The sequence below is a fragment of the Echiichthys vipera genome, assembly GCF_963691815.1.
Source record: "Echiichthys vipera genome assembly, chromosome: 10".
Taxonomy (NCBI): Eukaryota; Metazoa; Chordata; class Actinopteri; order Perciformes; family Trachinidae; genus Echiichthys; species Echiichthys vipera.
The window spans coordinates 13,818,290-13,835,496 of NC_139835.1; the positions used below are offsets into that span (position 1 = coordinate 13,818,290).

The following is a 17,207-nucleotide window of genomic DNA, read 5'->3' on the forward strand; positions in this document are numbered from 1 at the left end:
CTGCAGATTTGGTCGGATGAAAATATTCAAAAACAGTCGACAAGACGCACAAAAACTGTCTGTGGAAAGATTTGTAAACAAAGCCACACACACGCGATCAATGCGTGTGACGTGTTACGGCTTGAAGGCGTATGGACAGCAAGAAGTATTGGCCGAGGCCCAGGTAGTGTGAGTACAAACGGGGCTGGGGCGCGGGGGGGAGAGGGAGGGGGGACAAGTACCCTAAAGTCCGGGTCTCGGTCCGGGAGGATAGTGTGAGCGCGCCCTAAATCGTCATGGGACCAATAGCCGATGGGTTCTGACATTAGCTTTGTCTTGCTTGTTCCATCCCCACATAGGCCTATTTCTAAAGTCACTAATTATCCCTTTAAACCTCATGCAGACAGAAAAAAGGGAACCATGCTCAGAGTTGATATATTCCTTTTTATCCTCTACTTTAATGTCAATATTCTGTTTTTCCTGCTTTATTCTGATTGTTGTTATATTCTAGAACAACCCAATTCGCCAACAGGAATCATTAAAGTTTTATCTTCTTTATTTTTTAGGCTCTTCTCGTCATAATTACCAACAACGGTCAAACTCTATAATAACTTTGTGTCCTGAGGAGAAAGCTTTAGTGCAAATTCTTTCACAATGAGAGACCGCTTGGAGGAGCTGCAAAAGAGGGCTCAAGAGTTTTCTGAGGCAGCATGTGAGAACACCAACTCAGTGGAGGACGACTCTGATGACTCTGTGTCAGTCATAACGCCACAGGCTGTGGTGTTCGAGGAAGAGCCGATCATTGAGAATTTCCTGTCTGAGGCTCAGCAAATCCGAGATGACATCACTGTGCTGGACATAGAGGTAATTTGTTTGTTTGTTGAGGGAGTACGCATTTATTAGATTTATACCTATTGACCTTGGTTGTACTATGGCTGTAGAGTTTATGATTTGTTTCATAATTATTTTGGGAAATGCATTGTTTTGTTTTTCTAATACTTCTTTTTCACCTTCTTTTTTCATATTCATTATGAAACGTGACATGGAAATGTGACTAGAAAAAAATTAGAGATTAAGATTTAAGACTGTATAATAATTCTGTCACAAACAGGTCCTTAAGTTTTGCCAGCAGCAAAAGACCCTTGTGTCAACAATGCGTCGTTTCAGTGTGATGAAGAAAGAGAGCAGTATAACCCGGGACATCAAACTCAAAGCTGAGAGCCTCCATCGACGTTTAGATGCCTTTTCGCAACAAGTCCAAAGGACTGAGGACCAGCATGGACCTACTGCTGTTACAACGAGAATACAACGTTCCCAGCATGCAGCTCTGCACCGCAAATTCCATCAGGTTGGGAACATGATCTGCATTGTTCTTTCCTGCTTATACCCTAGAGTGCACAGGAAGGGAAGTTTTTTACATTAATACATGGTTTGAACCAGAATTAAGCCAAGAGACAATTCCACATTTTGTGAGACATACTTATCACTCAGTGGGTTTACATGCAGTTTAAAAACCTGATTATATTTGGATTAAGGCAATACTCTGGTTTCTCAAATGCCATGTAAACACCATACCCCGGGTAAAATCTGAGTTTTCATACACCAGTTTACAGACCTAGATAACTCCTTTAGTAACCGGGATATTCATGCATGTAAACAGCTTAACCAGAGTATTATTGGGTTTTGCGCCTCCTTCTCCCCACTGTGCGGCAGTGGCTTTTGAACCGGAAATGAAATAAACCAGGAAGCTACAGCGCCGAAAACAATGTGAAATAACAACAACATGAGCCTTACCTTTAAACCTTGGAAGGACTTCGCCATGGCGAGTAACATCACTACCAAGAACCAATTTATGTCGTAATTATGTCCAAAAGTCGACCATTTCCCCCCCGGTTTTGATTTTGACAAAGGTGAACCGGAAGAAAAAGTCATATATTCCGACCAGCTGTATATTGGCGGAGTGCAACCTACTGTACCGGAGGTCGAGTTACTCCTGTCATTTTCCCATTCTTCCTCGCTCATGTATACAGGGGGAACTTCAATAATCTAATAACTGGGGTAAGACCATTTTCGGGTTACTGATGTGCAAATAAACTCACTGACTGTCACTGTACATTTACAATTGTATATAATGTATTGGGCAATGGCAAGGTAGAAAAGATTAAGAAAATATGCTAGCACATTAATAGATAAAAATGAAACTAGATTTTATGAGTGACAATATAGCTGTGCCAGAACCAGCAAAGTGGAACTCATATATCTTCTTATTCTTCATTCCTCCTCCCCCTCTTACTTTTTATTCTCTCTTTTTTTTAATAATTACGTCCAGGTAATGCTGCAGTATAATGAAGGTCTGCTGACCAAGCAGGATCGCTGTAAGCACTTCATTATCCGACAGCTGGAGGTATCTGGAAGGGATGTGACGGAGGAGGATGTGAATGAGATGGTGGCCACAGGAAAGTGGGAGGTCTTTAATGAGAACCAGCTGAATGATGCCAGAATCACACGGGCACAACTATCTGAGATTGAACAGCGACACAAGGTGAGATAGTAGCAAACAACTCTCTAAACACTGCACAAAATATAGTGTCTGTGATGTAACACATAGGTTTAAGCGCCAAGATGAAGCTCAAAGTCGGTGGCTCCTAGTGGCCCCAACCATTGGCATCTTTGGAGTGCTGACTCTTCCTAACTCCAGACTAATCCCAAAATAAGGAGCTTTAGAGACAAAAAACTTTTTTGTGTGTTTATGTTTATTTCTGATATAAAGTTGGACATTTTAGCATGTGGGTCAGCCTCAAGTTGCCATTTTAGGCACTACATTTTCAATAATAACACTGCAGTTTGCCACTTGACTTAACCCAAAGCTATACTGAAGTTACCACATGACTGATACTATTTTATTATCCAATACATTTGTTAAATATTTATGTATTGCTGGGAATCTCTTGGAAGATCCAATCAATCCAAGGCACTAAATTATATGAAAATCAAACAACCTTTAGTGCCAGTCATCTTAAAATGCCTCATTCAAGCTAAATAACCCAATTGTAATGCTTATTTCTACACATTTTTTTATTATAACTTGTAATTGCATTCATTACACTGGCAGCATCATCCTGAGTCATCATCCTGAGTTTCCTGATAGCACTAATGCTATAAGTCCTATGCATTGGAATCTTTCCCATCACTACTGAAATGGCAGCGGCATGCCATCATATCATGTCTCACACATTAACATATCTAACTGACACAAATGGGTAAAGGAAAGGAAATACATGGAAGTGGAAATTGGGAGTGAATAAGTAATAAGGTCAAACTGACGAAGACATATATTAGTATTAATGTCTTGGTTCCAAAATGGTTGAATGAAAATAACTCTGTGGGAGGAAAAATAATAATAATGCATAACTCTTTAATACAAGATATCCAACTGAAACAGCACATGTACATATAAAATGATGATGTTTTTTAATATCAGCGCTCAGGCCATGTTGTATAAAAAGCTGGATCTGTCTCCAAACATCTCCAGTTTTTGACTTATGTTCCACATATCTACAGTATTAATCCACTTCCAGTATCCTTCTCTACAAACAGGAACTGTTGAGTCTAGAGAACAATATGATGGAGCTGAAGGACCTGTTCATGGACATTTTCATGCTGGTGGATGAACAAGGGGCCTACATTGAACACATCCAGACCAATGTAGAGAGGACACAGGAGTTTGTGGATACATCTAATGAGAAGTTCAAGATGGCCGCCAGATACAAGAAGAAGAACCCACTTCGACAGCTATGCTGCTGCTGCTGTCCTCCGTGGAGATGCTGCTTGTAAAACATTTGTATTTATTTTATTTTTTTTAACCTCATTCCAAAATTTGTTTTTCTTAAAAGTCTCACTTACTTTTTGGGACTGAGCGATGAAGGATTTATGACCAATAAAGTGAAGGTTATGGGACTGCAGATTGAAGGTGAAGACAGTCAGCAGACCATAGAAAACAATTAGGTTGGAAAGCAAGAGTTGGTATTTGAGGCACTTGTGTCTCTCAAGATGTGAGGCGCCTGCTATTGGAGGAGACAGTTCAGTGAGGGCTACTCAACAACATTGCTACTTATTAGAGACCTTCACTGTCATCTGACAGAGGTCACAAACAAGGGGAGACCACTGCCTCTATCACTGGGGACTGATTTTTTTCTTTTATTCTGCCACAGGGGCTCTAGTTAATGACATTTATATATATATATATATATATATATATATATATTATTTTTTTTTTTTTTTCATTACTGTATTTGCACTTTAAGACTTATCTCTTTGTTTTTGTTTCAGCACAAACACGGCAGAAATATTTTCTTTTTCTGAGAGATTTTGAGCCATTATGTATTAATTTCGTTCTTGCTCCACTCGCTTATAAAAACAAATTACTTGCTTTTCAATTAGTAACTAGTCTTGTTTGCATTTCAAAGTCTGCTCACTGTCTGTTAAAAAAAAAATATGATTATTTTATTCAGTTTCAAAAACCGAAGATTCAAGTCAAATTTTGAATAATGAGCCTTAATTAAAATAGTTTCGCCATGGTGCCAAAACTGCAGAAAATAATTTTAAGTCACTTGTTTAAAAATAGTATTGAAGTCTTAAGTTTTAGAAAATGTTTAATTTCTCAAGATGTTTTTGGAGTGGACTGTTACATTGTTCCGATGAAAATCGCTGGCATCCATATGTATCATCATTATTTAAATGTAAAGCTCTCGTCTGTCGAAGAACCAGCAGAATAGATTAAAATACTGGGAAAATGCTGAAGAAGTGATCAACAGACTAACACCTGTTGACAGGTAATCGTCTCCTGTTTCACATTTGACTTAATGTTGTGTTAAAGGTACCAACTCATTTTCCCTGCGGGGATAAATCAGTAATTCATTTCAAGAGACTGTAAACTAGCCTCTCAGCAACAGTAATGTTCTTCAGTGAGTCAGTGACCTATGGAGTCTGGTGTCCGAGACAAAATACAGGTGAACTGGGTGTGCCGGAGCCAAACTGGAAAATCTGGTTTATCCAGAATAGCTTCCAGACACTTTATGTTTCTGTAGGGAACCATGTGTAAACAGAACTGTTAACTTGTAGAGCAAACTCATAGTATTCTTCTTAAATTAAGTGACTACAGACAGTGATTACAGACATATTAAAAGCACAGTAGTTAGATGTAGTAGTAAAATGGCTTGTTGAGAACCACAAAGTGCAAAAAAGTGATATTTTTATGTCCTATAGTTGACCCTGAAGGAATTAATGACTCTTGTGACATAACAAAACACTACCTGCTATGAGGTGCTTTATTTGGGTCAACTAGTATTCAAACTGCTGCCTCAGGTCTAGAATGTGACATGTGACCTGAGGTGTTCGGTGACTTGGAAACAAATTTTCCTGAATCTAACTGTGTTGTCTGTGTCACTCTGATTGGAATGAAAGCCATAAATGCACAGCATCGTTTCTGCCTCCTCCCCAGACATAGTGAGGAAAAATGAAGTGCTGCTGCAAATTGCTGGGTTCTTGAACAGCAACAATGCCATCCAGTGTTCACTGAGATAATTGTCAGTTAAGACATTAGTTATCACCTCATGTTAAAACTGTTAAAGGGCATATTATCATATTATTATGTGTTGCACCTGGTAAACATAACGATACATCATGAAATACACTCCCAATCGTTTTTAACTGTATAATGAAAATATAGATATTGATGTTGTGTGGTCACTGTTGTTGGAGGTCATTACTTATCAAGAGAACAGTATTTGCTAATTTATTAATTCAACCTCTAGTACATGTCAAAACAAGTCCTTTACCACCATTTTGTTAAATTAATTTGTTATGGATCCCTCATAATGGTGAATGTTTTACAGGCTGAGCTGTGATCACACAGAAACATGCATCACATTCACAGCCACCATCACAAAAAAGAGTGGGAAAAAAATGGAAAAAGAAAATCTCTAAGAGAAAATGAAGTGGAATTTGAGTGTGTGCAGACCTGAGATAAAGCTTCTGGGGTTTAAAAGAGATGTCCTTGAGAACAGCAGTCCCTGGGAGACTGTGCGGTGGCCTGGACATCTGACCCCCAGGCAAAAAAAAAAATCTCTCTATATTGAAGGGTAAATAGCACCCTGCTTCACACTGTAACGGTTCCACACTATGGGAGCTGCCCTGTACAACAACAGTTTTCTAATGTTTATAGGTTCCTCCGTGGATTCATATTGTTTACCCCCAGCTCTAAAGTTGTTATCCAATATTTCATCTGAAACCACCTAGCCTGGAGCCAATCAGGAGTTTGTTCTTCATCCAAGTCAGAATTCACCTTTGAATCTCAGACCATCATTGTGTTTTGATGAGCTGCAAACCGACTCACAGACATACAGAATACCTGTTTTCCAATGTGAGTTCTATCTGCTTTGCACCCACATGCGGATATTTGCCACAGCTTCTTTACTTGGCCAAAAACACACCAACAGAATTTCTGAAATGCACACCATTCATCACCCATCATTAAGTGGTTGTGTAATGAACTCCCATGAAGTAAATGATAGGCTCTTAGACTAGAGGCATTCTAGACTATTTACCTTTATTTTCAAACATCTAAATCTAATAAAACAAGCTGTTCACAACAACAGAATTATTCTGATGCAGGATAAGGGAAGAGTACAGCAATGCATGTTGAATTATGGCTTTTCACTCGATAAGTATCTTTTATTTTTGCAAAATGTACTTGTTTCAAATTTAATACAACAACCGCATATTCATTGTGAGTGCCTCTGCCCACTTTCCAGACAAAGCCCATCAATCACTTGTGATTTAACGATAATGTGAACATCTGAGACGCATGGGAGTTTACGATGCTGATCATGGCTGACAGAGATACAGTGACGTCCGTACGAGGCTATGTACTCGTATTTACTACGTATTTCTTCTATCTGCCCTGTCAATCACAAAGTGGATCCCAAAGAGTACTCTCCAAATGTCTGAACAACTTCAAAGCAGCCCCCCTGTGAGTAACACCAGCTGCAGTTATAGAGAGCTGACATTACTTTACTGCCTGGTTTTATCACTCCCATCAAAATGTGAACAGAGAAATATCAGGACCCTCAGAATGTAATAAATCATGAAGAAACTGTACAGTGGGGTCGGCAGCAGCAGTAGCAACTAGAATACCAGCAATGATACAATGGCTACACTGATTTAGAGATAAATGATTCAAACACTAATTTACATTTCACATACCTATGTATTTGTTGATTCAGTCTCATTGAATGATCGTGCAATCTCTATATTAAACTGTAATAAATCATTTTTAGGTACAGATTATGCTTTTGTATAACAGACTGAAAGCCTCAGAGTTTTATTCTGGCTTTTATATTCTGCAGACTATTTTAGAAATTAATGTTCATCAGGAGATTTAGGTTAAAGGAACCATAAAACCTAGATTATGACCACTGGAATGTTGTAAACGCAGTAAGGCCTCGATCTTTATGTTCCTTGGAACTCTTTGTAGTGTGAACAGTCCTGCCAACTCTTGCTTTGTTATTTATTTCAAGAAGCTCTTAATAACATACTGTTTGAGATGTAAAGGTTAACTTAGGAGCCCCGGTTTTGTAAACTAGCTAATGTCAAAAGTTGAATGTTATTAATTACCTATCGAAGGATAAATGTTCAAACTTAAATATTCTGTCAGAGTGATATATGAGCTTTAGTAATACAAGCTCTGGGAAGGTCGGTGTGTGATATCCGTGTGTAAGCCATCTGCGTAGATCCCATGCAAATAGAGTCAGAGGTAATAGACATGTGTGTAGCAGCTACACGGACTTAAAAGATGTTTTCATCTTTTTTTTGACAGGTAGGTGGATGGATGAACACACGGTTTAATGTTCAGCACATGTGAAACTGGTATAAAACAAAGGGGAGCATTTTCACTTTTGAATGTTTGTATGTCAGCTAACAGTCACACATTATCATGTCATGTTTAACGCAGTAATCAAAGGACAAGAGAACATCATCATAGTGGAGTAATTAATAAATAATAAGTAATAATAAACACTGTGACACTGACCTTTTGTCAGTTCCTCAAAAGTAACCATAGTAATATTCAAATTTTGTTTTGGAAATTTAGCAGAATTTACTTTATATATAGTCAGGTTGATCTTTCTTTATTTTTATCTACTATAAAAACTGTCTCTGGTTCAAAAAAGTTGTTCCTTTCAACTGATGTTTTGATATTGACGGAGGTAAACCACGACATTGGAAGATGTGGAAACACTTTCAGCGGAGATGATGTACGCTGCCGCAGCTGCAGCTGTGTGTGGAACCTGTAATCATCCTGTCGATCGGATCAAATGAATGGAGTACTCTGATACAGAATACTCTGTCTGCATTTAAAATTAAACATTAGTAATACGATTTTTTGAGATGATCCTTTGAGAAGTGTAAATAAAAGAAAACTGTTAATACATTGAGTCATTGTGATATTCAGCAACAGCATGCGATTTGGGATAATTCCCAAATTTAGACTTGAAATCTCTGACCTCAGGCTTATTTTTATTGCTTGTAATCCCTTGATGATTATGGACTAAATGTTCTATTCCACTCTCATATTCAATGCAATTGCTCTGCATGAGAGTGCAATTTTAATGACTAAACTATTAATGAGAAGTGACCAGCAGAGGGTGCTGATATCCAAGAATGATCATACCTCAGATCCACTCCCTGTTGGTGTACTTCACTGCCCATTACTTTTCTACAAAGTAATAAAGTAGTTCTCCTCAGGTTTTTGCTCCAGATAATATGTCATGGTCTTACACAGGCAAACAGTACCTGTATAAAGCACCCCCAATGGTGTACTATTACCTCAACCTCAATAGCATCCCCTTTTGTTCTTCAGTATTCAGTATTGATTAATGTACTCAACAACAAAAGGGTGAACAGTAGGAGGGCCATCCAGGGCCCCAGCTGACAGACGCACATCAGGACAGAGGAGAGGTGAAAATGAAGTGCGACGTGGGTGAATAAAACATGTTGCCTTGTTTTACCGCTGTCTGGGCTCAGAGGGAATTGTCATTCTCCCTGATGGGTAATCCTCTCTGTAATGAAAGGGCAAACACGTTCAGCCCTAAAGCCCTACCCTAAAGCAGAAAAGCATGTATGGTATTTGGTTACGCTTTATATTAAAGTCCTTCACGGCAATGGAAATATGTCATATAATCTTATTGTGATATCTTGAATTTTAGTACTGTATGCACAGGTATGCATATTTGTGCACTGTATTTTAATTTATCACATAAATCAAATCAAAATAGGCAATGAGGGTCTTAGTAGTCCTCATAACATGCTAATTAACATAAATATATGTTAATAAGACATTTATGAGCACTTACAAGAAAAACATACATTATTATGCATTTATTAACAGTTAAATTTGATTTTTGCAGCTAACGGATCTAAATTGAGAACAATGTCTTGCAAGGTTTAATGAATCTTTTTTAAAACCATATTTGAGACTCATTACCACTAAGTAATATTTATTACAAGGACCATAGAAAGTGTTACATAATTTCAACAATTAATTATATTCTATACATTATTTTCCCTTGCAGGACCTTCTTTTGACCTTGTGAAATAGCACACAAGCTATTAAGACCAATTGAGCGGATGTCGTCTCCGTCCAGGCCAGCCTGTGTAACAAGTAACATGATCCTGACTCCATGCTCTACTCTACCTTGTCATCAAACTCTGCAGAAATTGATTAGATGGCTCCCTAAGCTTCATAATGTTATTTACTCTATTGGATAACTGTGTGGGGAAACAGTTGCGCGGTCCAGTGCAGAAGCGGTAAGTGCATTCATCACAATTTCTGCTATCATAATCAAAAGTGGAAAGTTGTGTCTAGTCTACAAGTCAGACTGAAGTACTCTGCTGACATTAAGATGTATTGTAAACTGTGGGCATGCACATGTGTGTATTAAGACAGTCTAGACAGTATATATTTTTAATATAACAGGTTATTATAGATTTCAATCGTAACACCAGGATAAGATCATTATGCGTATTGCTGGCCTTGTGCATGACAGCATTTGATTTGGTCTATAAAGAAACAGATTTAGATGTTCTAAATGTATTTACAGTAGGCCTACTTGTTTAGTATAACTAGGAATTATGCCGAACTACCAATTAAGTTTTAATACTCAAGACCAATGAAATGTGTGTAAATTATTACAATGCACTTCTGTTAGCTCCGTAAGCCAAAACACATTTTTCCTCCTGAATAAGCAGACTGATATAGACTTATTTTATTACAGGAAGTAACATGTGGGATTTCATTTGAAGTGAATAATAAATGTCACAAAACATCACCGTATCTGAATTCAGTGTCCTGTTCCTCTGTTGAACCGGGCTAAGAAGACATCTGTGTTTCTGCATCTGTCATATCTGCCCGTACCATCAATCCCCTTCGCTGACAGGATGTATTGTCTATCTTTCCAATCAAAAACAGGAGTCCTTTACTAAAAGCAATTATGATGGAAAGATGTTTTAATAATATTATAAAGATATGGGACTCTCATATCATTTTGCATTGCAATATAATACTATATTGTACTATATAATACAATGCAATGTCTTTGCCTCTGTAGCTCATTGACTTTCATTGAACCGTTTAAGGCAAAATAGTCCCTTAGAATTATAAACCATTCAAGCAACGTGATTTAAAATGCAAAATAACATTTTACAAAACTATACTGGGATTTAAAAGTTCATTCTGATTCAACGTATAAAACAAAACTATCCCTTACCGTTTAACCCCTGAAAGCCCTCCATTGTATGATTGTGTGTGTGTGTGTTTGTGTGCAAAACATATTCTCATCAATGGATTTGTATGAAAGCTTACAAAATTGTATGCCCAATAATTCATGCGATATATTACAAAATATGTTGTTCTTTTTAACTCTGTAAAACAGGTTTGTATATTATCTTATGAAAAATGACATTATATTTAATGTCATGAACTTGTCATCTGAATTCCTCCTTTATTCCCGGTGTGCTCTGGTGTGTCCATATATTCAGTAAGGAGGCACACATTATTCGTTCTGGTGCTTATCCTCTATATTTATCTTTGTCCATCTATCAATACTTCCTGTCCCACTGACATCTCTGCTCCCAATCACACAATGCATCATGAGAGAATGTAGAAGCCTTTTCATTTGCTAGTCAATGTAAATACACTTAAACTTGTCTGCAAATTTGTGCCTCAAATTAAAATCAGTTGTCTCCATAGACAAAGAGAAACCATGAAGCACTCTCCAAACAAAAATTAATATGATTATAATTTCCCCAGTTCGTTTTTTTTTTCTCTGATGAAATATTCACTGCAGCTCCAGTGAGACAGTTGAGCGGCCAACAGTCATAAGTGTCACTGTGTTATGGATTACGGTGGTTTCGCCCCAGTCCAGGACTTACCTCAGGGACTTTATAAAGCTCCTAACTCCTGTCCAGGCTCTCATTACGTCCACACATCCCTTTGCCCTCTATCTGACAGCCTTTGGCAAGTGTCGTAGTGAATGTGTGTGTTGAATGTCTAGATTTGAAAGGCCAAACTATGCATATCGCAGCTCAGTGATGATGACACGAAATAACGCACGTAAAGACACAGTGCAGTGCCTGGGATGATTTAAAGACGCGAGGACAGCCTTGGTGTGAAACATGTCAGTTCATACACATAATCCTCCCAAATTCTGCCAATTATTTATTTATCGCTACTACTAGTTAGGGCAATGAGGCTCCAGGGAGCACAGAATATAAGCAGTGTGGTGAAACAGTGAGATGAGAGACAGAGTGGGAATAAAGGCTTTGGAGCCTTATGATTATTTTTCCAGGCACAGAAACAGATGTTTCTTCTTCTTCAGGGCCAGTTGATTATTATAGTTTTTAGAGTTATTCTTGCCAATTAATTTTTTGAATGCCCTATCCCTGCAATCAAAATTCAAACCTAGTATCACTCTTAACTGACAGATTTGAAAACAGAAAACAATGAAAAAATAAGTCAAGTTTCTTTTAAAAGTTTGTTTACATCTAAAGTTTTGTAAACTTGACAGGAATGTTGCAATATTTTTTCAGCGTGGTTGAAAACCGGACACCAGTTCACAATCTAGATCTCAAATTATGTATACAATTACCTATTTAATCATGTAAAAGACAATAGATTAAACATCTCAAATTTGTATGGTGAAAAGTATTGCAGACTGCTCTTTAAATTTCAGTACAATAAATTAAAATATACCCAAAACTTCGGCCTTTGAATCAACAAGTGGGTAGCAATTTTCCTACTCAAGATCTTATGCTGTAAATAAAAAACCCAAAAGAAACATAAAACCCATGACATGTGCTTTTAAACAAAGCTAAAAAGGTACTTTCCCTTCTTTGCCCTTTTGGGGTATTTTGGCTCACAACATCACTGGCTGCTCGGCATGAGCATATTATGTCAACATACATATCTAATTTTCAGCTTTCAAAAGAAATACGGGGAAAGTTGCAAGTTACATTGTATGATGAATTCATATGTGTTTGTCAGTTTTGATATAGCTTGCCTTTTATATGCCTAATTTATAAGAGTTTAAACCTAAACTATTTCTCCTCCATGCTTGTCAGTGCTGTTGTCAGCTGAGAAGCAATGTCATTCACTTTCCCTTTTCATTATGCATTCAATTTCTCTCTGTCTGTGAGCAGCCTCTTGTGTCTGTATAAATGGAGTGTATTTAGAGGAGATACTGAGCTTCACCCTTAAAATGACTGCTGACACTTAAAAGACATTCACTAAACTCGACGCTGGGAATGGAAGTGGAAAGAAAAGACTAATCATGAATACGTTTTCCCTCATCCACATGGCCAAGATATTCTATTTACAACACATTTCTTTGGGTCTTTATATCCGGTTAATGAGATTTCAAATAAATGTGAAGTGAACGGCATTTAAATTGCTATTCAATCTGGAGGCATGGCACTGGAAAAGGGAGGGATTCCATCAGATGACAGAAGAGCTATTACCGGACCCGCTGCGTTCAGTGAACAGAGCAGTTCTGGGAAATGCAATAAGCAGCAGGCGCTGGTGAGGACTGTTTGAGGGTTTCAACTTTTAATCTGTGAAGGTGGTGTGGAAAAGCAAAGGGGAGAGGTGTGAAAGGATGCCAATAGTAAAGGAGATGAAGAGCTGTGTTCAAAGTGAGTATCCTTGTGTTTTTAATCATTCTGTCACACAGACCTACACAGGCAATTTTAATCATTTTAACTCTGATTTCTCCTGTGAATCTCCTATTGAATAAAGAGAGACATTTTGCCACAACAATAACACATATATCTGATTGTTCCAAATATGCACAGATATGTATTTGTATTCAGGAAGTAGAATACTCAAACACAACATATGCCCAAGCAATGGAAGACAAGTTAACAATGACAAATCTAAACTAAGTTTAAATGCATGAATATGTCTCTTTCATTACTTTCATGTCTACTCTCCCTCGATATAGAATACTGAATGTGCTATCATATATAGTATTTCAGCATAAACTGTCTGCACACTGTACATTTGTACAATTAATCTTTTTCATTGTCTGATAAGTTACTATCTATCAAATAGTGAGTTGAAAAAATGGTTACTGTTCATATGACCCACTGATGAAAGCACTTGTTGCCTTTTTGCAGAGTATTACAATATGCGTGTCTGTGGCCATTCCCTCCCTAAATGCCTAAAGGTTATGCTGCATTCACTTGTAATCAGATATCATGAACTTCCAACTTCTGAGTTGGGCATTTAGTTAGGGCAGAAGTGTAATAGGAGAATGTGTTTGAGTATGAATTTAAGAGGGCAACATATATGGTGCGATTCCACTATGGTTCAATACCCAGAATGAGGGGGGTCTATCTTGCCGAAACGCCCCTAATTTGCATGTGAGTCGCTCATGCGGCCGTTTGAGAGGGCCAAAAAACGGCCTCTCAAACCCCTGAGAGAAGCCTGGTTGCAGTTCACCGGCGTTCGAACCCCATTCGTAAATCCCTCTGGGGCCTTTTTTTGTTGTGGAAACACGGTGAGTGAACGTCCATTTCAGAGGGCAGGCCCTGAAACTTTCTGAGCGGCCACATTTTACCCTAACCCTGACTGAAGAATGGAGAATGGTGAATGTGTGTCAATAAAGTTTACAAAAGAGCAAAAAAAAAAGGAAATGTAACAAGATGGAGGGCTCTGCAGTTACATCTTATCGCCAAAGAGGCCGCTAGAAACCACATATCTCAAATCTTACGGATTATGACTTCAACACCGTTCTTAAACCTCAAATCTGAGATAACCACCTTTTCTCATCTTCCCTTTCTCGTTGAGAGCACGAGACACACACATGCATCCTCATTTGCTGTGTGACATAGACCACCACAGAAATGAACAGAGAGAGAGAGAGAGAGAGAGAGGGAGAGAGAGAGAGAGAGAGGGAGAGGGACAGGGTCAACTGGATGTGAAATCTGAAGGGTGAGGGGCTTTGGGGTGCATCCACAGGGGACCTGCCAAATGCTGACAGCACCCTTCATGCAGGCTGTTCTCATTCACTGTTCGTACATGTAACAATGAAAAGTACTGGGGCAAAAAAGGAGATCAGGTGACATAGTATAAGAGAACCAAAATATGCATAGGGAGGAGGGTTGGAGTAGTGGCTGGGGCCCAAAACAGAGTATATTCACCCGGGGGATCCGTGTTCATGTTCTGATAGTACTAAGCCAAACCACAACCTTTTTTCTAATCCTAACCAAGTCATTTTGGTGCCTAAATTAACCATCGTGGTCAGCTTCAGCCACCATTTCATGGGGTTAAATAAAATATAATATTTTGCTAGATATCATACAAACCTGTTTCATAGCCTTTAATAGAACATCATATTTCATAAGATATTGTAGAAATCCTTTTTTGTGAAATATGTCATACAAATGGATGACCCAAGCACTGCCTGTTTCCTGTGCTTTTCAGCTGCTCTGCAAGCTCCAGGAACAGCTAGAGATCTTGAGCGAAGTGTTCTTTCGTCCATGAGCAATGATTAAATATAGATACATTGATAATCTGCTGTAAATGATATAAAAGACATTTTCCATATGATATAGACAACCTGATTTTTATAAATGATAAAAGTCCACCCATCCATCTTCAACCTCTTGTCCCTATAGGGGTCGCGGGGGTCTAAAGCCGATCCCAGCTGACATTGGGCGTGAGGCGGGGTACACCCTGGACAGGACGCCAGTCCATCACAGGGCACATAGAGGCAAACAGAGACAGACAATTCACACTCACATTCACATCGACTGTGGGAGGAAGCCGGAGAACCCGGAGAGTACCCACGCAGACAGATGCAGTCTGTGAATGCTGCTCGTACACACACACACACACACACACACAACACACACACACACACACACACACACACACACACACACACACACACACACACACACACACACACACACACACACACACACACACTTCATTGAAACCTTATGATACTGATAATAATTGAGACTGAGATTTGCACATCTGAATGGCTAATTCTCCTCAGCAGAGGCAGCAGAGGCCCATGGCTATCACATTTATAGACTTTTGGCATGCCAAACTGAAATTAAATGTGAGTTTGAATTTGCAATAACAAATCTATTTGTTGAATTATCTAGATGACTATTTGAACAGTATCTGTAAGATGATGGACACTATTGAGCATTAAAAGATAACTTTAAAATGTTTAACATGAAAATCACCAGCATCACAGTCATGTTTCAGAAAGCAGAAGTACTGTCATCATAGTTACTTGCAGTTTAATTTACTTTAAGCACTAATTGTACTAATTCAAAAGATTGTCCTGTGAGATTTTGACACATACAAGCCAATCAGAGTTCTCATAACCATCTGGAATTACAAGCCAATATACTGAAAAATATGTAAGTAATTGTTTTATTAAGTGAGTGCATCTGGATACATCCTGTCATCCCAGGCTACACTGAAGTTATTGTTCCTCTTCTTCTCAATGTCTCAGCTGGCCCACCACTTGGTCCCTCCCCATTCAGGCTGTCATGTGTTTGTCCAGGTTCCAATGATGCTGGATGAAACCAATACCTATGGATTCCATGCAAGAACACGTATGCAGACATCAGCTCATGACATCAAAATGACACAGCTGCCACAGTTGTGCTTCTAAAATTTCCTATCTGAATAGCACTCATAAATACTCACTGGACATTTTGACTTTTGGACAGCTGGTTTTCTAATGCAGCAACATTCTTCAGATAATGGTTTTAAGGGACTTTTCCTCACAGTAGATGTCAGGAACCAGGTAGTGGTTTAATCCATCTTGTCAGGTATCCCACAGTGAAGGGAAAAACTTACTTAGACGGGACATTTATCATATCAGTTGTGGTTGTTGTGAGAGTCAACACCTACTACTGGACACTTAAAAAAAAGTCAGAACAGGGGTTGTAGTGACCAACAGAAACTCTGTTGTTGTTCACTCCTTGTGTATTATTATGGTTTCTTACACAGTGTCCAACTTTTATAGGAAATGCAGAACCTTGTCTATTTCCATCAATCAATGTTGGTTTCTTTAAATTTGGACCTTGCCCCCCCAAAAAAAAAAAAAAAACTCAGTTGACATAGAACATAGAAGTTGCAGACATGAAACACATATGATTAATGTATTTCAATAAAATGTAAACTTTGAAAAAAAATTTGGCTGAGGATAATGTAACAAGACCAAGAGTCTACGGACAAACAATTAGAAAAAATAATTTAATTTATTAAGATATTTGGTCAGGACCAAAGAAATCTGTTCTAAATCTTAACTCATCAAACGCAGCAGCTTGGCCAGTGGCCTTCAGCATCTGACACTGATTCACTAGACACCCTTTAGCGTCTGTATTCAAGGTCTTCTCATGAACAAGTTTGTATGATATCTTACAAAAAGTGATTTACAGAAATTCACATGATATCTTACAAAATATGCCATTCAATTTAATCATATAGTGACTGGAAGTAGACCGTGACAGTTACGCTTAGGAAACAAAGGATTTCGGTTAGGTTTAGACACCAAAACTACTGTTACATGACCATTTAAGTTGAGGCAACAAAAGGTGACGTTAGAGTTAGGCATCAAAACAACTTGATCGGAATTAGAAAAAAG

At 38.3% G+C, this 17,207-nt stretch overlaps 1 protein-coding gene across 1 annotated transcript; it reads left to right on the forward strand.

The window, feature by feature from the left end:
• Window positions 1-633: 633 nt before the first annotated feature.
• stx19 (syntaxin 19) lies at window positions 634-3,813 on the forward strand (the record flags this gene model as incomplete). The annotated part of the gene is made up of 4 exons (XM_083921139.1): window positions 634-843; window positions 1,091-1,327; window positions 2,309-2,521; window positions 3,577-3,813. 4 exons carry the CDS (start codon window positions 634-636, stop codon window positions 3,811-3,813), a joined length of 897 nt encoding a protein of 298 aa, XP_083777265.1.
• Between the last annotated feature and the right edge of the window lie 13,394 nt (window positions 3,814-17,207).